The sequence below is a fragment of the Falco peregrinus genome, chromosome 11 (genome assembly GCF_023634155.1).
Source record: "Falco peregrinus isolate bFalPer1 chromosome 11, bFalPer1.pri, whole genome shotgun sequence".
NCBI classification, from domain to species: Eukaryota; Metazoa; Chordata; class Aves; order Falconiformes; family Falconidae; genus Falco; species Falco peregrinus.
The window spans coordinates 28,383,784-28,406,863 of NC_073731.1; the positions used below are offsets into that span (position 1 = coordinate 28,383,784).

The 23,080-nt window shown below is 44.5% G+C and overlaps 1 protein-coding gene across 1 annotated transcript; it reads left to right on the forward strand.

Moving 5' to 3' along the window:
* The first annotated feature begins 563 nt into the window (after positions 1-563).
* CAPN14 (calpain 14) lies at positions 564-23,080 on the forward strand. Its single transcript, XM_055816680.1, has 20 exons — positions 564-914; positions 3,353-3,422; positions 4,386-4,504; positions 5,108-5,244; positions 6,362-6,536; positions 7,217-7,282; positions 8,671-8,756; positions 10,015-10,089; positions 10,745-10,908; positions 11,597-11,768; positions 14,486-14,695; positions 15,246-15,282; positions 16,128-16,190; positions 17,787-17,844; positions 19,775-19,839; positions 20,294-20,362; positions 20,490-20,568; positions 21,714-21,830; positions 22,487-22,542; positions 22,823-23,080. The coding sequence occupies exons 1-20, from the start codon at positions 684-686 to the stop codon at positions 22,847-22,849; spliced, it is 2,076 nt and encodes a 691-aa protein (XP_055672655.1). The 5' UTR covers positions 564-683; the 3' UTR covers positions 22,850-23,080.

The window sequence follows — 23,080 nt, forward strand, 5'->3', positions numbered from 1 at the left end:
GGATCTGTGGTAATCAGCAAGATGGAATGTGATCTCTTGGGGAAGATTGTATCATTCTCCAAAATGAGGAAAAAATGGCAAAAAACTATTGGGAGGATTGTGAGTAATAACTTTGTAACATCTAATGTATTCCATTTTTCTGTTAGTCTTTGGTTTCTCTTGCCTTTTTTTTTGAGGGGGGGTTGGGGGTGGGGGGGAAGGGAGTGGTGGAAATAACCACATGCCAGAATGTGATTGAATAAAGGCTGTCGTTCATATTGCAGCAAGTTATAAAAATATCCTGGAGAGCCTAAAATAGTCCAGAGAGAGACTGAAAATAGCCATGTGTATGGTTTCAAAGCCCCAGTAAAAATCAGTGGGGTCACTCATTTTGATTGCACTCAGCTCTACAGCAAATGTAAAGCCTTGAAAACACAGTGATAGGTGCTGGTTTAGATTTGGGTGGGTCCCCACTCCTCCTGGGAGTGCCACCCCTCCTACCCCCCCTCCCCCCAGCTAAGAAGGAAATTCTAAAAGCCATGATTAAATTGACTTTTTATACTTGTTTTAATCATCAGGAATTCTTCTGGAGAAGGTGTGCCTCATCCCAAGAAACCAGGAGTTTCCAGCAGGACTGTGCAGGGTGAGATCCCTGCAGAATCCTCTGTGGGAAAAATTATCCTGGTATTGCTGTGGACATTGCCATGCCTTTTCTGCTTTGCTTGAAAAAAAAGAAGTCACCTGTGCCTTTAGGCAGGAGTATCTTTCAAAAACACACCCCACCCATTCAGCACAACTACCAGACTCTGCTGGAGACCTGCTTGAAGAACAAATGCCTGTTCACAGATGACACCTTCCCTGCTCACATAAGTTCTATTGGAACAGGAGCACTGCTAAAGAAGCTACCCCAAAATTTACAGTGGAAGAGGCCACATGTAAGTGATTTGCAGTGAATACTCTAGTGTAGTAGGGTAATTTCAGCTGATAGCCAGCAAATAGATTTAGCATTTAGCAGACTGCTTTTAGACTTTGATTTAGGTGTGCTTTAATGCTTCCAGAGATTATACCAAAATGACACAAAGCTATCATTTTGGAAGCTGGAGTACATGGAGCTTCATAATTGCCTTTAAAGCATTTGTTGCCCAAAATCATAATTGGCCTTATTCAGTTTATATCCAGTAATGCTTGGAGCAGGTAGGGAGAGCAGACGGAGGGAGCAGGGGGAGTGTGTGTCCTTGGAGCTCACATCTCCAGTGATCCCATCATCTTTTCACGATGACAGTTTTCATGCCAGTGATCCTGCTCCCCAAAAATCAAGATCTTGACCTTTTAGATTGCTGACTTTCTAGACAGTTCTTAGCCTTTGACCTCTCTCCCATGGACAACAAACCATTGTGATGCTGGAGGCTGCTACTTTCACAGGCAGTGGCAGGTGCCTTATCTTCTTGCTGGGCTGCTTTTTTTTCTGCTTAACTGTTTAGTCTATTGTACTTGGAGCAGTCTTTTCCCAGCTCTCAAGGCTGAGCTTTGATCAGGACCAGTAACTGGCTATCAGTGAGTTGTTTGTAGTTCTGGGGCCTCTGTTTTCTGCTTGTGCCCATATTTCCAAGGCCTTTGCTGGTATCCCATGCTTGAACTGAACATCACGAGAGACCAGGTTGTAAGGGCTGGTCACAGAGCAAGTTCTCATAACAAATAGATAGATAGCAAGCCTAGGAGGCCAGGCCAGGAGCCTGGCACAGTTAGATAAGGCCTTTTACTAGCAATGGCAGTTCTGTTCTTACTGAGCCGCTGAGAAACATACAGACAGTTAGATCTTCCTAAAAGCAATGTATAGAATTAACCAAAAATTTCAGTAACACTGACTCCTTACGTTACTGTGTCTGTAAGGCAGTTCTGCCAGGTAATAGCAGATATCTCCTAGCTAAGTTATTTTCTAGCTGTCACATTTTGTCAGAGTTAACTAATTTCGTAGAAGGGCTGAGTTTCTGCAAAACTCATGAAAATTACCAGGAAATTAGGAGTACATTTGCAAAGCAAGCAGGAGACCTTGGGAACAGCAGACCTGGTTCTCAGAGTTTCATATGTAATTTGGTCTCACAGACAGTTTGTATTAAGTCAGGATCTGCAGGCAGAGAAAGAGTGGAGTCCTCAGGGACCTGAGCTGGGTTGTGCTGGGCACTGCAGCTGAGGCAGCTGTATCAGCATAGAGGTATTTGGGAGGGAAAGGTTAACATGAGTCCTGGCCTCTACAAAGCCCTTCAGGTGTCCCTCCACCCCAGAGATACTGAAATGGACTTGACACCTCCTGTGTCTCTCAGTCCACTGTTCTGCTGCTCTAAAACTGCCTCGTGAAGAAGGCTGGCATTTGCTCTGAATACCAAACTTAGCCCAGCAAAGGCTCTCTGCGGATGGATGCTGTGCATCCTTCAGTCCCTGTACTGCAGATGAAATGCTGAGATTCTGCTGTTCAGCCTGCAGGCTTGTAGCTTGCTGCATCTATGACTGATGGCCTGCAAACTCAACACCCAAATTCACCGAGGATAGGGGTTGGTGTCTAATTACTCTAAGTGTCTTCTGAGGGTTTGCTGTTTCTCTGCTACTGCCTGAAGGGGAAACCAACAGTGTGAAAACTAGCTTGAGCAATTTGTGGGTCATTCAAGTGAAACATAAGTTTGACACTTAGGTTATTAATTTAACCCCAGAGGCAGCTGTGAGAAGAAAAAAATATCAACATTATTTCTTTCTCAACAATTATTCACAGACCCACTCTTGTCACAGTAACAGGAACTTCTGTAGCAGCCATTGGTTAGTCTGTAGCTTGATTGTCAGTCAAATTGTGGAGATGTCAGCTAGGTTAGCTGAAAGTTTGAACAGTTATGCTATGCCATTTTAGTTTCTTTTAGCAGAAATTTGTTGGTAATTGTGGAGGAGCAGGGCTGGCAGGTCTGAAGGGTTGTCTTCCAAGCAAGGTGTTTGTGGAGACCAATGATAATGTATCTCAGCACCAGTGGCTTAAATTAGAGACAAAATTCAGTGTAGACCAAGCACAAATGCTTGCCCAGGCTTGTGTCAGGTTAGTCAGAGCACATAACGTTAGAGTTATACACAAAGCAAACAATGTCTGCTGGAACAAAAGGGACCCTAAGTATTTTGAAAGCTTTGAACAGGCAGAAGGAGTGTTTTGTGTCAATATCCATGAGGGTTTTACACCCTAGACTAGGAACTCACTGGATTTCCCATCTTAGAAAATTTCAGCTCTGCACGCAGAAAGTCCTTGACTTCAAGCTAAACCAGCTCATATTACTACTGACTTGACTCTTTTCCTCCTTTTTTTTTTTTTTTTTTTTTTTTTTGGTTGTGTGCTTCCTAGGCTTTGCACAGAAGTCCAGTATTTTATGCTGCAAACAGAAAGCAACTTGATCTCTGCCAAGGATTGGTGGGTGAGGAAGCTCGTTTGTAAAAATATCTTAAGTGTTCTTACACAAGGTGACATTTTTCATGTAATTTTTGACTGTATAAAACTTGACATAGAAATAGAAGGTGTGCATATCCTTATCTCTTCACTTGGCATGGGGTGGATGAAGCAATCATTAAGATGGGAGAAGCTCAGTAAAAATCCTGGCAAGCTTCAAGGTGGGATGTGAGGGGGTGAGAGGTGTCTCCACAAGCTGAAATTGCCACTCTGTGTTGCTTCTGTGCGTGCTAATACTGCAATAGGAAGTGATCCTGTGCTCTTAATCCTCTGTAATGCTGCTGTTTGATGATTGAACAGAGACCACAGAAGCAGCAAAATCTGAGACTTTTGCTATCTTTGTATCTCAGGTTTAGTGTGTGTGTTCTCTTCTCAGCTTTGCAGTTAGAAAAATGATTTTTATGCCCATGTTACCTAAAGTAAAAGGACATAGTCATCTGCAAAACAGGTAGGAGCTGGACTACATTAATTTTTAAGTGTTTTAAGCCCCTGAACAGGAAGTCTGATAAATACAGTCTTACATGTGAGAGCCATTAGAAATTATTTTTATTTTCTGAAAAAATTAATGTTTTCAAAGAAAAAGGGAAAAGTTTGGGTTTTTTTTTTATAGTATGCCTTTACAGAGAACAAAAACCCCACACAATGTCAGTTAAAACCAAGAAAGTTTCCATTGAGAGCTATTTCTTGCTAAATTTCTTACTTAACCAAACAGTATCCAAATGCAAAGATCATGACAGTACAATTATAAACCAATCATGGTTAGGTTAAGTAAACACACATCTGGATCGTCTCATTTTCTGTGTATGATTTGTTATAATTGTAAAGACATCAGCATGACAGCTCTTCTGCTAGGATCTTGGTGGTGTTCCTGAACTTGGCTGACAACTTGTGCTTTTCAGCCAACTGCATGTGTCCGTTTGTCTTGGCACAGAGAACTGCTGGTTCCTGGCGGCCCTGGAAGCCCTGACGTTCCACCAGGACATCTTGGCTGCAGTCGTGCCACAAAACCAGAGCTTTGAGAGGAAATATGCTGGCATTTTCCACTTCCGGGTACTTCTGCTCCCGCAGAATGCAGGAGGTTTTCAGAAATCCTGTTCCATTTTATGTCACAACCTTAGATAATTTGTGTGCAGTTCCCCTTGGCGAGGGGCAAGTAGCCAGAGGGTATCCCAGCCTGGAGAGTAGCCCACCTGCCTCCCACAAAGCAGTGCAGGCAGCGGATCAATGACAAGCCACTCTGAGGATATACCTCTGCTTAGTCCTTCTCTCCAGCTGTGCCCTACCTATATTTTAATCCAGGCAAAATTCTTCCTCTATAGTAGCAAGGGTCAGAAGGACTTGAGCACATCTGCTCCGACCTGCTGCCCCTTTGCCCAGCTCTTGATGTAATGCCACTACCCTGCAGTTAGGAGCTCCTTCCCCAGAAGCCCATCTGTGCCTAATTTTCCCTGCTTCATCCTTTTACACCTGATGCATGATTTGTTTTCTCCTCTGGCAAGGTGGGGCTGAGGAGTTGGTTCTGTAGGTGAGTTAGTGCAGCTTACTGACCCAAAGCAACTTGCTCTGTGCCCATAGCTAAGCTGTCTTGTCTTTCCTGTTATTTCAAGGGGAGGTCCCTTCCAAGGGAAACAGCTCATTTCTTTCCCTTGACAGTTCTGGCACTTTGGTGAATGGGTTGATGTGGTGGTTGATGATCGCCTGCCAGTGAACACGGTGGGGGAGCTGGTCTTTGTTTCCTCAGTCTATAAGAATGTGTTCTGGGGAGCCCTTCTGGAGAAGGCATATGCTAAGTAAGTGACTCATTCCAAGTTATGCAAATAGTGTCTCTAAAATATGTTGGTTGGTGCCTACACAGTTTGTTCTTGTTTATAAATGCATCTCCTAGGCCTTGTCATATTTGGAGTGTAGTAAATGGTTCTCATCTTTCTATTATTACGCAGTAAAAGCTGCCACTGCAGTAGCTGTTATCAATCCAGGCTTTTCAGTTTAAGGGTTTAGGAGTAGGTGTGAAAACAGACTGTCCTCTGAGTGTTATCACTGTTTGGGCTGTACTGGCTAGGCTGATGCCTTCATGTAGATACTACAGAGGAGTGGAAGGCCACAGATAGGGATTTTCAAAGGTAAATGTTTTCTGATGCCTCCCTTGATGTATTACCAGTCTGAGAAACTTCCAAGGAGTTTCATTTTGGGGGTCTGCTGAAACATTGTACTTTGGTTTTGGTAGAAGTTCCTGCTCTTGGGTCCCCCAGAACTGAGGCATTTAATAAGTCATGTGGCATGGTAAGAATACTGGCTTCTTTACAGGGTGTTTTATCTAGAGTTGTTTATCAGGGCTAAGAAGAAAGCACAAGGCATATCTGATAAATTTTGTTAATATTGGGTTGAAATAATCTCTGCAGAGCAGGGGAAAAAAACTAGTTAACATTGAGAGAAAGATCACAACAAAGGTGGGAAAGTTCAGTTATTTTCATTTGATGTTAACATTAGAACAAAAAGACTGATGAAAGTTGTGCTGCAATGGTAAAGAAAATCAGATTGGAGATTGAGCTCTCCAGACAGCACGTCCCTCAAGGCACTATAACTTAGATACAGCGTGGCGTCTGGTGATGAAGTGAGGTGACATTTGTTAAGGCACAGTTATCAAAGAAGTAGCGATGGGCATGTTCTCACTACTGTGCAGTGGGAGATGACAGCGAGTGAAGAGTCCCTTTCAGACTATGGGCAATCGTAGAGACAATTTGCTATGATCCCCTTTTCCTAAATATCCAAGGTTCCCCTAAGATTAAACATGAGTTACAGCCTTCCTTTTGCTTTTGCAGACCTTTGTTGTATGTTTTCATTGGTATGCTGTTCTCAACCTATCATCTGTGACTATAACCCCAAGAATATATTGATGTCTCTTGCTAGGCTGTACGGCTCCTATGAAGATCTGCAGATTGGGCAAGTTTCAGAAGCCTTGGTGGATTTTACAGGTGGTGTTAATATAAGGATAAAGCTTGCAGCAGCTCCTCCTGATCTGTGGGGTATCCTGACAAGAGCAACCTACAGCAGATCTCTCATGGGCTGTCAGACACATTTAGGGGTGAGACTTGGAGTGACAACAATTGGCTTCACAGCTAAAAGCCTTTGCAAACCCTCTGCTCAGCTAGTCATTGTGGCTTAAAATGTATCAAAACTGCCACATGTGACTTAGTAGAAATCACATTCTTAATGTTAAACTTTGCACATGGATTGATTCCCTGCTGCTCTCAGCTCCCTGTTGTTATGTTAGGAACTGGTTAATCCATCAAAGAACCTCTATTAAATAAGGACCTACTGCATTTTCCTGTTTTTGTTAAATATTTTTTCCATTTTTGCACATGATGCAGTGACAGAGACTCATGGAATAAGCTTATAGCTAAGAGAGAGGTGTGTAGTTCGGAACATGAATTCAAATCTTGGCATCTAAGCCTTATGCTAATACTTTAGCTGTTGGGAAACCCTACCATTCTGCAAATCAAAGCCTGACCTCCTGGACTTTTAAAAATGAGATGGTCTCTAGCCAAAGATCCACAATTTAGGAACCGAAGATCCACAATTTAGGAAGGGACCTTCCCAATCAACCTTTCAGTTCCAAGCATACTGCAAACTATGGCTGTTGGGAGTTTAGACTTAAATTTTTGTTTCAGTTCAAACCATTCTCCATAGTGGTATGAGTCTGCTGTGTAAGTAAGGATAGAATAAAAAGTTTATTTTCATTCGGTTTCTCTTCCTTGTGTACAGGCAACAAAGGTCCTGAAGAATGGGCTTGTTGCTGGCCATGCCTACACAGTAACCGGTATTAGAAAGGTAAGACTAGCCTTGATGTCCAGGGTCCAGATTTGTTTGGATGTCAGCAATTTTTATTGCAGTCATAGGTTCAACCCTTAAGCAGGGCAACTGTGGTGTCTCCTCCCCCAGTGCTCTTCTCTTTGTCCAAGAGACTAAAAGAGACTGCATGTTTTGCAGAGATTCACCTTCAAGTATGTCCATTTTAGTCTCATGACCTTGATGTAAAGGACAATGGTTATAGGTCAGTATATCTCTAAAGGTGGGAACGATTCATAGGGCTCTGCTGAGAGCATCTTAGCTGTGAAGAATGAGAGGACTGGCCTTTGGGGATGCTGGGAGGATGTGCTGAAACCTACATGGGGGTAAAAAGCCTTCCTCTGATGTCAGAGGAGCAGACGTAGAGAAGTAAAGATAATGGAATACAGGGACCAAAATATGAAAAACTTCAGATGAAATGTGAATCAGGGCCTAAGTAAGGGAACCGAGCTGGGCTCCTGTGCAGAGAATGCAAGTGGACCCCACTGTTCTCCAGAAGTATCACTGGGAGTCCCCTAAAGACATTTTTCTAGAGGTAATGGACAGTAAAATAACAGGTCCCAGAAAGTGAGAGAAAGCTTGAGCTTTCTCATTCTGGATTGATGGATGATTATCTTGTCCAGCTTCAAAAGGAGGTTGACAAGGATGACAAAGGACTTTGTCGGGCTTTGGGTATGTGATATAGGTGTGGGTGAAAGCACGTTCAGTACCTCTAGCAGGAGATGCTATGAAAGCTGGAAGAGATACTATGATCTGAATGATGCATGCTTGTGTCTCCCATGCACAGTAGGAGGGTTTTAGGTATGGACTTTATCAGCAACAAGTCTGTCACTGTTGTGATGCCACTGATGTCATGAAGAGCCAGGCAGGAGTAAGGAATTGACCAAGCATGTGGAGCTGATGTGACGTCAGCCATTCTGCTGTATGCTGCAGACAAAGCCCCTTGTTGGCCTGGCTCCCTCTTCTCCCACCATGGCACCCCAGTTCAGAAGGCACTAATCTATGTGGCCACCCCATGGATCGCATTGTGCTGTCCCATGGTGCTGGGGTAGGACTTAGCTTTCAGAACAGCACAGTCCTGCCCCCACATAAGCACAAAATGAGCAGATGTTGGAAAGGGAGAGGAATTTACGGTCAAACCTCCAAATTAGGTTTGTGGTTTCTGTTTTCAGATGTAGAAGGTAGGATAAAGCATCTTAATCTCTTTGTGACGGCATTCAGAGTTGCACGTTCATAGATTTTTATCATCATATTTGCTGGCATCTATGAGAACAAACAAAATCTTTGTTAGTATCTGGCATAGTACAGTGGTATAAACCAGATGGGAACTGCTGAGACCTTGGTAAGCACATTGTCACTTTTTTCCGCAGGTGACCTGTCAATACGGACCAGAAAACCTAGTGAGACTGAGAAATCCATGGGGAAAAATTGAATGGAAAGGAGACTGGAGTGACAGGTGAGTTTAAAACCGGGAAGGTCTGATGCTGGGAGGAAAGGTTTCTTGGAGGAAAGCTGCTGCCATCTTCAGGCATGAATTAGTGCTGAGAGCCGCATTAAGATTAGTTGCTTGTACAGACCCTCTGGCGTCAAAGCAATGACTCGATAGACTTGTATTTCTCCAGCAGATAGTGCTCACGTAGTTGGGCTCATTTCACACATGCAGCTTCAACAAGCTCAGTTCTGCTTTTCCATTCATGGAATACCAGCAGAAACATAATATGAACATCAGATGCTGGCCACGTTGCTGTGAGCTGGATGGCATGCAAAGTGACATAGCTGTGTAGGAGGCTCAAAACAAACGGCCTGTTTCAGGGCACATGGCCTTTTATCATGGGAGGGACTATGCAAAGTCCTCCATGGACTGCAAAGTGTTGGAGTTGGGTGGCTGTGAAGGAGTCCTCTGTCCTGGCCACTTGGGGAAATACAACCGAGTATGAGATCAGAGGAAGCAGCTAGTGAGGCAATTGGACCCTGTATTTGCATCTGCCTGATTTTTTTGTTTGGGATCCATGAAAGGCAGCGGTTTGTATTCTGGACCATGGGAAACTGTAGACTTGTGTCCTAGTCCTCTTTGAAGCGGAGCATGTTCCTTCCTTCCAAGCTTTGCTTCATTCCCTGCACAGATCCTGTTTGCTGAGGGTCAGGGGTAGGGAGGAGGGAAGAGCAAGAGCACAGGGCAGTGCTGGGAATGTGAGTGACTTTCACCTTGTCTGCAGAGCAGTAACTTCTCTGATGCACGCCTGTCACTTAATGACAACTACCAGCTGTTCCTGTTGAAGAGCATAATGAGCAGCGTACTGTAGGCCTGCCTTTTAAATGGCTCCCAGCTGCCTCTTGTGCTGTCCTAGTCATTCATTCATTATGCCGAACACTCTTCCTATTACATCTCCTTTGACAGAAAATTAACTAACAAAACAGGCCTAGATTTTTATATTTTAAGCACTTGGAAGCTGCGTGTGCAAGTGAATGGACTGGCTGATGGAAATGGAGCACTTCTGGCTTTTGCTGGAGGAAACTGGAGCCATTTGGCTATATCTCATGGGACCCAGACTGCTTGTGGAGAGCGTCCCGTGGCTGAAGGCACAGGGAGGCCTGTTTTAGTGGGGGATAAATATGGAGATGGGGTGTTGGCCTCTTTTTATAGTGGAAAGCTCTGTACTCTGCCTTGCATTTGAGGCCACATTTGGCTAGTCATCTGATGTTTTTGCACTCAGCTCTTACAAATGGGAGCTGCTGAGCCCGAAGGAGAAGATTTTGCTGAGGAAAAAGAAGGAGGATGGAGAATTCTGGTAACAGCGCAGTCTCACTTCTATCCTCTCTGCCAGTAGCTCTGGGGCTACGTCTGGAGATGAAGCAGCACGTTGCCATTTGGGTCGAGGCATATGGGATCTGCTTTGTAACAGCTCGTGCTTACTTTCTTGCTCTCCTGCTTGACGATGTGAGAAGCTGTAGCTGTGCTGACGCAGAATTAGGTGCACTGTTCTTCAATGGCAGGAGTGAGGGAGAAGGGGGACGCTGTCGGGTCTCCAAGGGCTGCTGGAAGCATGGGCAGCTTTCAAGAGCTTTTGTCCTGCTTTTTCATTTTAAGACAGCTTTGGGAAGTTCTTGCTTGCCTTGTGGAGAAACCGGGAACAAACATAGCTTCTGCCACGGGGTGGCAATATTGTCGCCCGTGTCATTTCACTGCCGTCCCTTTGGTGGCAATATTATTTTAATCGCTATGCTGCTATCCTTTGCTGAAATTTTAGTCGTGCATTTGCTACTTCTAGATGCTGCTGTTGGAGCAGACGCTTTCTTCTTTACTGCCTAATAAAATATGAGCATTACCATATGTAACACAGAATGGTGCGGCTTTGAAGTTCCCTGCTCCCTTTTTTTTTTATAAGCCATATGGGCTAAACTAAGCTGCTGACAAAATGTCTCTTGGCACTCTTTTTTTCTCAGGATGTCTCTGCGAGATTTTAAGATTCATTTTGTAGATCTGGTGATCTGTAAATTAACTCCGGACCTGATGAGCCAGGAAGATGGGAAGAAGTGGATGTACTCCCTGAAGAGTGGGAGATGGGTTAAAGGAAGTACAGCAGGAGGAAGTCTGGGGTTCTGTCATGGTGAGAGGTGCTCTTTTGGATGACTCTGGGGTAACATTGTTCTTCCGACTCAGTTACCAGCATCTTATACCTGTTAATACAAAATTGGCAACAAGAACATGCTCTTCCTCCTTAACCCTCCACACAAAGCTCAGAAATAAGCATCTGAAGGACTTTGACTAGCTTCTGCTATGACAGAAGTTGCATCACTTGCAAACACAGGCCAGTGGGATGGTTACGGCATGAAATGAGCTGCAGGATCCTAGGATCAATTGCCAGCACTGAGCTTCTTTGGGGCATTAAAATTATCTATTAAAATTTGCATCCTCAGCACTTCCAGGAAGTGCTATTTAGGTAAAGTGAGTGGGAAATACAGAGGCTCAGCCCTTCCGGAAGCAGAGCAGGTGGGGTCTGAAGTCAGCTAGCCCATACACCGAAGGTGATAGAGGGGCAGTGATACATTTATAAGCAAAACAAGCTCTTAGTTGCGGGTGAGCAGGAATGTTCCTTGCTCTTTGGCCTTCCTTCTGTCTTACATAGTGGTTGCACTGCTAAACTTGCAAACTGCACCCTAAGATCAAATTCCTGTGGTGTCTGGAGGTCCAGAAAACTTGTCACCTATTCAGTCCAACATCAGGCATCACGTAGGAAGCTGGCAACCAATTTTGTGACGGAAATGACATCAAAATGTTTTTCTTGTTTTGCTTAGGCACCTTTTGGATGAACCCTCAGTACTGGCTGAATGTTTTACCCGTTGAAGATGGTAAGAAAAGCCAGGGTTCCTGCAGTGTGGTTATATCCCTGATGCAGAAACACAGCAGCAAACACCGGAACCGAGCTCCTCACCTCTTCATTGGATTTTCACTCTACAGGGTGCAAAGAATTTCTTTGCCTTTCTTGCTTTCACCAAATAGGAAAAATTCCAGCCCCTGTAAACTGTAAAGCTTTGCAGACCAAGAGTTTTGTTGCGCACAGGGTGATCTGTGCTTTTTTCTTCTTGCCTGTGCCCAGTCTCCTCACACATCAGGGCTAGGCTTCCTCAGGCTCTGAGCCCCGCTTGCTGCCTCTCTGGCATGCCGTGTGTTAGCCTGTAGAGCAGTGAGAAGTGCCTCCTGCTTCAGAGCACAATGGGCTTTACTTTGCCCTCTCTGAAAGTATGTGCAAGAGTTGGGAAAGGGTGCCAGGAGTCCCCTTACTTTGGGGCAGGGGGAGTGTTGCCCTTGGGCTATTTCCATCCATAGTAAAACTGTGCTTGAGAAGTGGTCTTAGTATGATATGGCAGCTGCCCATGTCTGAATACTGCTAGTTCCCTGTGTATCCAGGGATAAGTGGATATCTCTAGAAGAAGTAGAGTTTCCTCCCCTTAATTCTCTGCTTATCAGAGTGCCTTGCAGAACCACTGTCCTCCCTCGAACACAGCTACAGCTTTTGTTGCTGCTGTGAGTTTGCACAGTTACAGAGCAATTACTGTGAGGAAGGGTTTTCAGGTGAAGAGGCTGAGGTTTTTGAAGGCAAAGACTGCAGCTAGGCATATGTAGCCGCTTCCCAGCAATGACATGGCTATGTTGTGTGAGACTCAGAGGTCCCTGTCTGACAGATGCTCTGTTTCTTTTCTTCCTGCAGGTGGACCTACAGGTGAGTCCCCTGTCACTGCTGCTGGCTGTTTGTTGGGAGATCTGGGCTGGTGCACCTGGTATGACAACATTGAAGGAGTTGTGTTTGCCTTTGTTCCTTGGCTGATAGCTAGTCACAGTGTACGTTGACAAAGATCAGTGAGGCACCACAGTAAGTGGTTTTAATGCACAGCTATCCATTGACTCTTTCTTTGAAAAGCAGTCCTATCAGGAGGGCTCAGTGGCCTTAAAAGGGGTTGTTAGTTGTTCAGCTTCTGCACTGAGTCTTCAGAGGTGTTAGACGTGGCATCAGTGTTTACCTGATCAGCACTTTGTCCATGCTTCAGTTGTGAGATGGTGCCCCAGTTCTTGGCTGTGTCTAAGCTAGACTCCCTGCAGCTCTCAGGGGATCCAGAGCTACCTTTCTGCTGCTTCCCAGACTTAGGATGAGGTGGGAAGAGAGCCTGTGTCCCTGGAAGTCAGGGGCCTCCTGCAGAGCTCAGGTTCCTTTCTGCCTGGGCATGCTCTGGAGCTGATGCTACAGGTGCTTTCATCTTCCTCAGGCCAGCTGTATTTCTAACATTTTCTTTAGCCAGGAGCCTTTTAGACCTAAGGAAGGGCCCTGAGTGTTAAACCCTGATGTAAGCCCCAGCTTCAGCCCCAGCCTCAGAGGGCTATTTAAAACAGGGAAGGCTTAGCTCCTTTTATCTGGAAAGGGCATATCTTCCACGCTGTTAATACTCAGAACACCTCTTAAACAAAAGTCCCTTTGAATTTGGGCTGCTAAAGAAGTAGTTTGGATGTATGGTCAGGGCAGCACAATTGTGTTCCCAGTTACTGTATTTCTAGCATGGTAACCACGAGGTAAGATGCCACTCTTTCCTGACTTAAATATTTTGGGCTCTATCAGGGTTACAAGTGAATTAAATTTCCTGGCAGAGGCGGGTATGAGCGTGGCCCTAGCACACTGCTGTGCTGCACCCCAGAGGGAACAGTGGCAGCCAGAACTTTAATTTCAGGTTTGTAGTGGTTGCCAAGATCAATACAGAGAGATGGCAAGCCAAGAGCATCTAAGGCATTGGAACTACGGTCAACAAAGTATTGACTGGAACATAAAAACTTTGAATTTAACATAAGGGGCGTGAGGAGGAGTAACCCTGAACTCTTCAGAAGAAAGATTGCTCTATTAGTAAGAAAAATACTGGCAAAGGAAGAGGAATAGCATCTCCACTATGAAGCTGTGGAGTAACATGGCTAAATGTTTTGAGGAACAGCCAAGATCAGAAGGTGACAGTGGTTTTAGCTAGCAGGATTATTTATTTGGCTTGTGTCCTAGGCACTCAGTGGCATTAAAAATCATTTCAGTGTTGCCTGGATCAACACTTTATCCATCCTACTATTGCAGAAAAGTGTCTGCAGAGCAAAACATTTGTAAGAGCCAAGAGTGCCAGGCAGATCAAGGACATATGTGTGGAGTCAGGGCTAGGGATTAGGTTGCTCTTGCAGCACACTCAGATCACAGGCGCTCCGAAAAATCCTCTGCTACCAGATCCCTAGTGCAAAGGACAAGCTGGGGATAAAGTGCATGATACCTATGGGATAGGAGGAGTGTTCTGTCTAGTGAAGAGCAGTGTCTAGAGCAGTTGCTGCCTGCAATCATTTCTGCCAGTATGGAAATGACTCTTGCAGTAGCCACTTTGACAGGAGACACTTCTCCCTAGTCTTTATTGCTGTTCCTTCCTTATTGTTGACAAAGTTGCAAGAAGCCCTGTTCTTTGTCATATTAGTATTGGGCAGGGGTGGTACACAGTGAGAACCACCATGTGCTGGGAGGAGACTGAGTCCTTTGGGCCCTGTTATCTGCTTGTGCTGTAAAGAAATCTGAGCTGTGAAGGTAGGATGTCTATGCCATGCCTGTGAATTCCTCTCAGGCCTTTTGTCCATTTGTTTAGCTGGTGCAGAACACTTTTCTGTTTTGTCCCTTAACAGTACCAGGAAAGCAACAGAAAGTTGCCCCCATCTTTCTTCACCCAACATCAGCCTGTGAACAAGCACCAGGTTTTCCTCGATGAGCGGGAAGTGACTCATGACTTCCACCTGGAGCCTGGTGTCTATGTGATTGTCCCATCCACCCTGGAGCCTCAGAAGGAGTCTGAATTCATCCTGCGTGTCTTCTCCAGGAAACATGTGCTTCAGTAAGATGCTGCTACCCCTCTGCCAGCACCTAATTCTCTGGGATGGTGGGATGATCTGGTATTTCTAGTCTAATGGGGGCAGCATAAAGACTTCAGTCTGCAAAAGGCAGCACAATCTGTTCTGGAGAGGGTGGCTGTGGGTTTCTCTCGCCTTAGGATTCTCAGTGGCTGAAGCACTGCTTTTGGCCTTACCCTTTCAAGAAGTGTTGAGCTAGGCCCACACAAAGGATTCTTGCAGCATGCTCATGTTTGAGACTGTAGAGAAGGACAAGTTTTTGATGCACCATTGGTTTGCCAGGAGGCCCTGCTGGCAATGCTAGGGTGGTTGCTTGTGCAGAAATGATGCTTTGGAGACTTCAGATGCCAGCAGCCCTTGGGGAGCCATATGGATGTGAGGGCTTCCCTTACTGCGGCTGTTACACTAGGGAAAAAACATATGCTGCAACAGCGGATTGGGGCCCCATCTGGGGATGGGGGATGCCACCTGTGATAGACAAACACACAACTCTGGGATATCTCCTTAATGTGTCTGACTTTTTTGCACCTCTAGGGAAATGGGTGGGAACACCAGTTTCACCCTTTCTAAGGTGAGTGAGTATAAGGGAAGTGGGAGGTCTGTGGTTCAGTCTTCAGCTCTGCATGTTGGGTTTTTCCTGGTGCTCTGCCCTAACAGAGAGGCTGAGTGAGAATGTGAGTGCTTGTGTTGTGGCACTTTTGAAAGTCCTAAAGAAAGGACTCTAACGCAGGCAGAGTCCCTTGGACCATGCAGACAGATGCAGTCAAGTGTGGGGGGTGGGCAATTTTATAGACGCCTTTTTTGCCTTTTTGCAAACTTCTTTTAGTGACACCATCTTACTTGCTCTGCAGTCTTTCCTGTCCATGGCTTTTTGGAGACTCCTGGTCCATTCTCCCCACTCCTTTCATGCCTTGAAAGTTTTGAAGACATCATGGGACCTGAGCAGTGCTATATAGGTTATTTTCAAAATAATGGAGCTCAATGGCAGTGCATGCACATCTGCAGTTTGTGCCAGCGAGTTTATAGCATAGTCTGGTCCCCTGACATAAACAGGGGTGGTGTTCTTTCATCTCCTCTATTCTCCTGTATAAAGAAGGACCAAGACCCTTCTCTCTCTTCTTGGCACGGAGCAAGCTCCATCCTTTGTTGTTGCACAGCTTGCTGGATGGGGGGAAATGTTTCTCCCTGTTGAGTCTTATCTGAGTATTTCTTTCCAAGAAATAGAATTTCTGTGAGGTGGGGAGCTGTCTTAGCATAAGTGGGCTGTGTTAGTGATGTGGCATTGATTGCAGTGGTGGGAAGAGGTTTGGAAGGGCAGGGGACAAGAATGCAGTTTTGAGAAAGCATCTTTAGTAACTCGGGTGGTCATATTTTTCTTCCTTATGTTAATGATTTTTTTCTTTTGATATCTTAAAGGAAATTGTTGATAGGTATGAAGGCAAGATTTGGGAGGATTTTTTCACAAAGCATTTTAAACAGGTAAGTGTGTCCATAAGTGTGTCAGAGTAAACTCCTCCAGAGCTACTATGTGGCTCTGTGAAAGCAAAAGCATGTGGATATTCAAGGGAGGTCTGGACAGCAAAGTGCAGGGAACAGAGAGGGGCCTCAGGAGGCTGGGCTGTGTGTACAGCGCTGATTCTGTGCAGCAGATTTGACTTAGCAAATACGGTAGCATTGAGCTAGGCTTATTTCTCTGCACAACAGGATGTGAATGCCTGGAACTTAGTGACACAGGACATTGTGGGTGTGATGGTATCAACAGGCTCAAAAGGTGTTAGCAAACTGATGGGCAGCGGGTCCATAAACAGGTACTAAAGGACTAGACAGGGAGGTGTCCTCTAAGATCCCTTTTCCAACAGGCGTGGGTGCCAGGGAAACAGGAGAATGGACTGCAAAAGCTGACCTCTCATGTGCTCTCCCTAAAAAGTAATCCCTATTGCCTCTACTGGGGACAAAGTGGTGGGCTGTGTGGATCCATCCTACCCTTTAGGGTGTTCTTACACTCACTGGGGAAAGTCGCCTATTGGAGAACAGCCCCTGAAATATTGACACTTGTTTCATGTATCCTTTGTCTGAAAGCTAACTTGCTTTGAGAGGTGAAGTAGATAACAACTGTCTCATCATCTCCTTTTTTCACTCATTTTCCTTGTGAAATGTGATCCTTATTATGAAAGATTATTTTTAGCGAGGTGATGGTGAGCTATGGTGAGGGATGCAAGTGTTCCACCTTTCAGAAAAGGTGGCTGTGTTTATTCAGCAGCATACCCTGTATTTGACAAACACAATTTCACAAAAACACATTTGCACTTTTGATGGCAGTATTTTGATGGAAGCTGTTACAAAAAACAAGCAATGCTTTTACTTTTTGCTTTGCTTTTACTTGTTTAAGATTCTGATTTGGAGAATGGTATGGCTTTCATATGTGGTAGAAATTGCCATGTATTGTGAGGTGCTTGTCCTTTGCAGTCAGGAGGTCCAAGTACCCACAGAAGTGAGCAGTACTGTCACTTCTTAATGCATTACCCTGGCATGCCTCAATGATCTGAAAACAGGCTTTTATTTTTTGAAGAGTGACATTTAAAAAAAATATCTCCAAACAAAAAAATGTCCCAGTTTCTAAAAAAACCTGTAAACTTTAGTATAACAAGGAGGAGGGGAAGTCAATGCTTTGAAAAGTTTGGGGAGGGAGTATTCCAAAGTTTCTTTTGTTTTGTTTGTAAATGATAAAAGGGAAATACTTGAAGCAGGTCTCTTGACAGTGTGCTTGATGGGAGGGATGGTGCTAGGGCTGAAAGGTTAACAGTCTGGATCCTCACTCAGTGTAAATCTGCAGTACAGCATTGATCTGTATGGAGCCCTGAGAACTTAGCTCAGAGCAGACTGCAGCTCTTGCAGGCTGAGAATCTTGTCATATTCAAAGGGAGTCTTTTCTATTGATTTTCACAGTGACTGGAGTGGGGCCAGGAAAGCAGAGAATGAAGATGGGACATGCTGGGAAAACAAAAGAGGGAGAAAAGTGATTTAAGACTTAAAAAAAATAATTTTAAAAATTAAAAATTCTCTTCCATATCACAGAATCCTGAAATAAATGCTGTTCAGCTTCAGAGGATCCTGAATAATATATCTTGGAGAAGTAAGTGCTAAGAAATAAGGTTTCTGTAAAATAAACCCTCCTAGAGAAAAGCCTAAGCTCCTGTATTTGTTTCTTGATTTCTGGGAAGAGAAACTGACTTGAATCTGACTGAACTGACTCTTCTGATGCCATGTTAGATTTCCAGAGAGAAAGAATTTGCTGGGGTGTGAATCAACATGGTAGAAATTTTAGAAGTGAAGCGGTGGAAAAGTTAAATATCAAACCAATCACGGTCTCCCTAAAAGACCCAGATCAGCCAATTAGGATAAAACAGTATCCCATCTCTAGAGAAGGATTACAGCCAGAAATTGAGAGTCTTTTAACTGGTATCTCTCCCTTTGAAATGTTATATGGGATGCCTTATGACTTTGGATTATTAGTGAATTTGGATTATTTTTAATTTCACCAATTGAAACAATGAGGGGGAAGAGCAAGCGTAGATACTGTGTGTGGATGCAGACTCTGGATTTGACCTCCAAACCCAGCTTGACCTCAGCCTTGAGAAGATGTATGCCTGTGCCACCGCCACAGCCTCAGCAGTGCCACTGCTGGAAGGTGTAAAAAGTCAGCCTCATCTGTGGGCAGTTATGTGGTGGAAGGGGTCTTGTCTTTACCTTGATGTGCCTGGTTCTTGCCTGCTATTCCTATTTACTCTTCCCTGCTATGCATGCATAAGGCTGTTCCTTGCACTGTTTGTGTTTGGGAAACAGAATGGAGGTGCGGGTAGCCTGTGTAATTACGCTTGTAAGAAGCAGGCGAGCCCAGAGGTTGTCTTTCGTGAGGATTGTGACATCCACTCTGCCAGTGGCAGCCCGGAGCACTCCACAAGCTTATAATTGGTCCCTAGTTATAAATAATGCTACCTGGACAGCAACGAGGTATTGCAGTGGCTCTTTTATCTGAACAATGATAATGAAGTTACAGATACAATGATTATTCCCAGTTTTCCTTCCCAGTTTCTTCACTGGTAACAACTGATGGGCAACACAGAAAATACACTATCCAGCAATTATAGGCAACAAAGACAATGAACAAAGGGCTGATGTGATGCTTTTTCTAGTTAGGCTGTATTTGACATTGTTCCCTTTTCTACAAAAATGGACCAGGATAGCTCTTCTGTCTTTGCAAACTGACCCAGCAGGCCCTGTCTTATCTGTGGGAAGACTATGTTGAACAGTTTTAATTTTTTATAAGTGATCAATTTTAAGACAGACATTTAAAAATTTTACAATACTTGATTCATATTTACTAAACAGGGCTATTACAAGATTAAAACATCTTCACTTTCTGCAGAGAAGGGATTGGTGAGTTATGATTCTGTCCCTTGCTCAGTGGAAGTCTACAGACAATCTATAATCATGATTTGCAGTGAGATTAGAGTCTATTTCTGCTACTCTTCATGTAACTTATGTATGAACCAGGAATGGTTCATCAGTGCTTTGATGCAGGATCATGTTTTCAGTGATGCCTGTATTTTTAATTATATTAACAGACCTAGCAGTGTGTCTGTGAAAGAGCGCGAGAGAGATGCTTAGCACAAGGGTTTCAATTAATCTGCAGTGCTGCTCCCCAAAGCTCTTCAGGTCAAGTGACTTTGCTCAAGGTCATGCAGTAAATTCTGTTTGGGATTACAGCTTTGGATGTCCTTTTCCTTCCATTTTCTCTAATAGCTTGAGATAGTGCACCATATTTCATTCCATATTACATGCCTGCAGGGAGCTCATATTGGATTTTCTGAGACTAGTAGAATCCATCCTGTTGCCTCATATTTTTATCATCATAAATGATACGTCTTCTCAAGTGGGTATAAAGTTTCACAAAGGCTTTGAGGCCTGAGCCCTCTTAAGTGAGGGGAAATTTTGAGACTTCATTTTTCTGAGAGATGTTCAATGACTCCTGAAAACAATATTTTTTTTCCTTCTCTCTCCAGACTTCCAGAGTTTTCGCCTGAGTTTCAGTCTGGATGCCTGCCAGGGTATCTTGGCACTCCTGGATGTATCCTTGGCATGAGTGATACTTCTGACTCATACAGTACTTCACTGGAGCATTATTTCTTCGGGCAGACTGGGTGTTACTGTGATTTCTTTACCACCAGGACATGGACTTTCTTATTGAACTTCTCACCCTCCATAACAACAGTTCAGCTGTGACAGAATGGAATTGGTTTGGGAAAGAGTTGTGGTTTGGGAAAGAGTTGATTCCTGCTGCCTCTGAAATCAGCAGCCAGATTCCCATTGACTTTAGTGGGAGGAGGATCAAGCCTATAGATAGGCCTGTGGTCTAAGAAATCATTATTCTCCTATTACAATTGTTTGAATGCTGGAGTGGCTATGTTAGTTTGTTGTTTGGAGTGGCTAGTAGTTTGTTAGGGGTTTGTTTGTTTTGTTTTATGTAATGGGTGCTCTCTGACATTTAATTGAGATCTTCTGACCTTAATTCACCCATGAAGCTGAACGCCTCTGGCACACTGAGTATCCAGGAATTCAGAGCCCTGTGGAAAAGGCTGCTTTTCTATTCGGTATAAAAATAAATTCTGTGTCCCCTTGCAATATCTCCCTGGTCACAATCCCTTTGGTGTCATCTGTTGGTTTTTGGTGGGTTTTTTTTTTTTGTTGTTTAAATATTTTATCTCCCTCACCCCCCAGGAAGTTTTCCAGAAAAGAGACACTAGCGGATCAGGAAAGCTTGGCCTTGTGGAACTGCATGCAGCTGTACAGGAGACAGGTGAGCCCACAGCAGATCTTGACAAGTCTCATCCTCTTTGTCGTAAAGCTCAGGGCTGGGAAACATCTTGGGAATTGTAGGTGAAGCCCAGGAGGGAGTGGAAAACATCACAGGCTGCATGGTCTTAGCCATCTCTGCTTCCCTCTTTAGCTGGGTAAACACATCTGAAAATTATTTGGCTGTGGGATGGGCTACTTAATCTTTGCCCCAGTGTGGTCTCATATTGATAGTTCTCTGAAACAGAAGTGCCTATTTTAGACCCAGTTTTTAAATCCCTTCCTGTTCGTTGCTAATTTAATTTTAAAAGACTGTGGGGGGTTGTGTGGATACATGCAGGAGGCCAGATCTAGCTCATAGTAAATTGCTGCCTCTGCTGAAGACGACAGCTCAGGGACTGAACCTTAAAGTGTGGGACTTGCACAGAGGTAAAACTGGTTGCCTGAAGCTTGATTTAGAAATGGAAGACAATACATGTAGGTCCAAATACTGGACCAAGCTCTGTTGCTGTTACCGGGCTTTGAGCGGGGGCTGGTGCTCAGTCTTTTAGCTTATTTTGCATGTTAACAGCTTAAATATCACTCCTCTTTTTGGTGTGTGTTCACCCAATTCATCTGGTCAGTGAAAGCACAGTGAGAAACCCAGGCCGACCTCTGCTAAAGCAAACTTAAAATCCCAGGCCATGAACAGAAAATGCTTTTATTCCTTGCAAATGCTGCCTGACATTGGGACTGATGCTTTCTGTATGAGCTTCCTCTGGATTTTCTTTTTCCATCTCCTTTACTACCCTCTTGTGGGGTATTGCTCTTAAACACAGCTGCTATTATTATCCTCATACCCCATAAGCAAAGGATGTCCATGTGTATTTTATTCCAGCTCTGGCAGGACTGAGTATAGGGGGTCAGATCTGAACACATTTAAGTCTGGAGGAGATTTTTCCATATAGTGGTCTGGTCTGCCTAATATTTGATTATCTTAGGGGAGGTTTGAAAAACCAAACTGTTGGAGAACGGCTGAAGGCCACTCGGTTGTGCATGCTCACAGCTGCGTGGACACCCATAGCACATGCAACTGTGTACAGCTGGAAGATGCCATCTCAATCTGTTTGTTTGTTTGTTTGTTTTTTCTTCCCCTCTCCTTTTATGAAGGCATTTCGCTCAGCAATGAAGTCTGTAATTTGATGGCAATCAGATATGGTGACCCTGACTTACAGATCAGCTTTGAGAGCTTTGTGTGCTTCATGCTTCGAGTGGAGATCATGGGAGGTGAGGCTGGCGTTACGTGGCTGGCCGGGCAAGCTGGGCTGCCCAGCCAAGCTCTGTCTGGCCCTTCTGATGCTGCTCCAGCTGGCAGTGGCAAGGTCAAAACTAGGATTGGGTTTCTGAATAGACCAAGAGTAATCAATTGTAAAGCAAGGGACAGATATAGAAGAAATCAAGCACTCTACCTTTCTACCAGTCACTTTTCTACAGACATCCAGGCTGTACATATCAAAGTGATTTAGGTCCCTGCAGGTTTGCACTTCTGTAGGAAGAGGTAGGTAAAGTCCAGGTAGAGACTGTTCATTTTCCAGGAAGAGGAGAGCCTTGGAATATACATTTGGTGGGACTGCTGATAACTCAGTCTGTGAGCTTGTCATGTAGACGCTTCACACGTGTCTCTAAACTGTGGTGGGTGAGGCTGGGATGACCTGCATTTCAAGGTGTCACAGCTGGATGGACAGGCAGTAACATGCCTGACTTTGTTCAGCTGCTCCCTGTGTTCCGGCCCTCAGGGATCTTCCAGTGACAGAACAGAGAAGCTCACATGCACTTGTGAATAGCCTACAAACTCTCCCATTGAGGTTTTACCTGAGACAGAATGTCTTGGCTGGTGTTGCTCTCATGGCTATCAAGTTAATGCTGCTCCTTTACTTTCGCAGAGGCCTTTCGCAACTTAACACAAGATGGCAAAGGCATATATCTCCGGGAATCCGAGGTAAAGCCCGTTCCCTGACTGTCAAATGCAGGTTCCTTCTTTGCAAGTGGCACTGCATGTTTTGTTCTGTAGCATTAAAAAAGGTATCTTTACCTGATCACTGCCAGAGTAGGTTACTGAAGCCAAGGAGCTTCAGGCTTCTAAGTCTTCTCCTTTGTTATGGCTTCTGCTCCTTCTGGAGACAGAATGTCCAACGCCCCATAGTCCAGTTCAATTGTGAATATTGCAGAGCTCTCACAGGGACGGATGAGTTCAACCAACTTTCTCCATTAATTTCCAGTGGATGATGATGACGCTGTATTCCTGAAGCAACGTTGTACTGGAGGGGACACCCAGGCCTGTACCAGGAGGAGGAAGGCTGCTTTCTCTCAACTTCCTCTGCGTGCTGGACTCTCTGGGCTCAGCCCCGCAATTTACCTCGTATGAAAGGTCTTCCCCCAGAGCAGATTTGACCTAATAATCACAGACTTGGTGAACTGAAGTCTTGCCAATTAATGCATTTATGATGAGTCCTATTTCACTTCAGACAGCCCTTCTG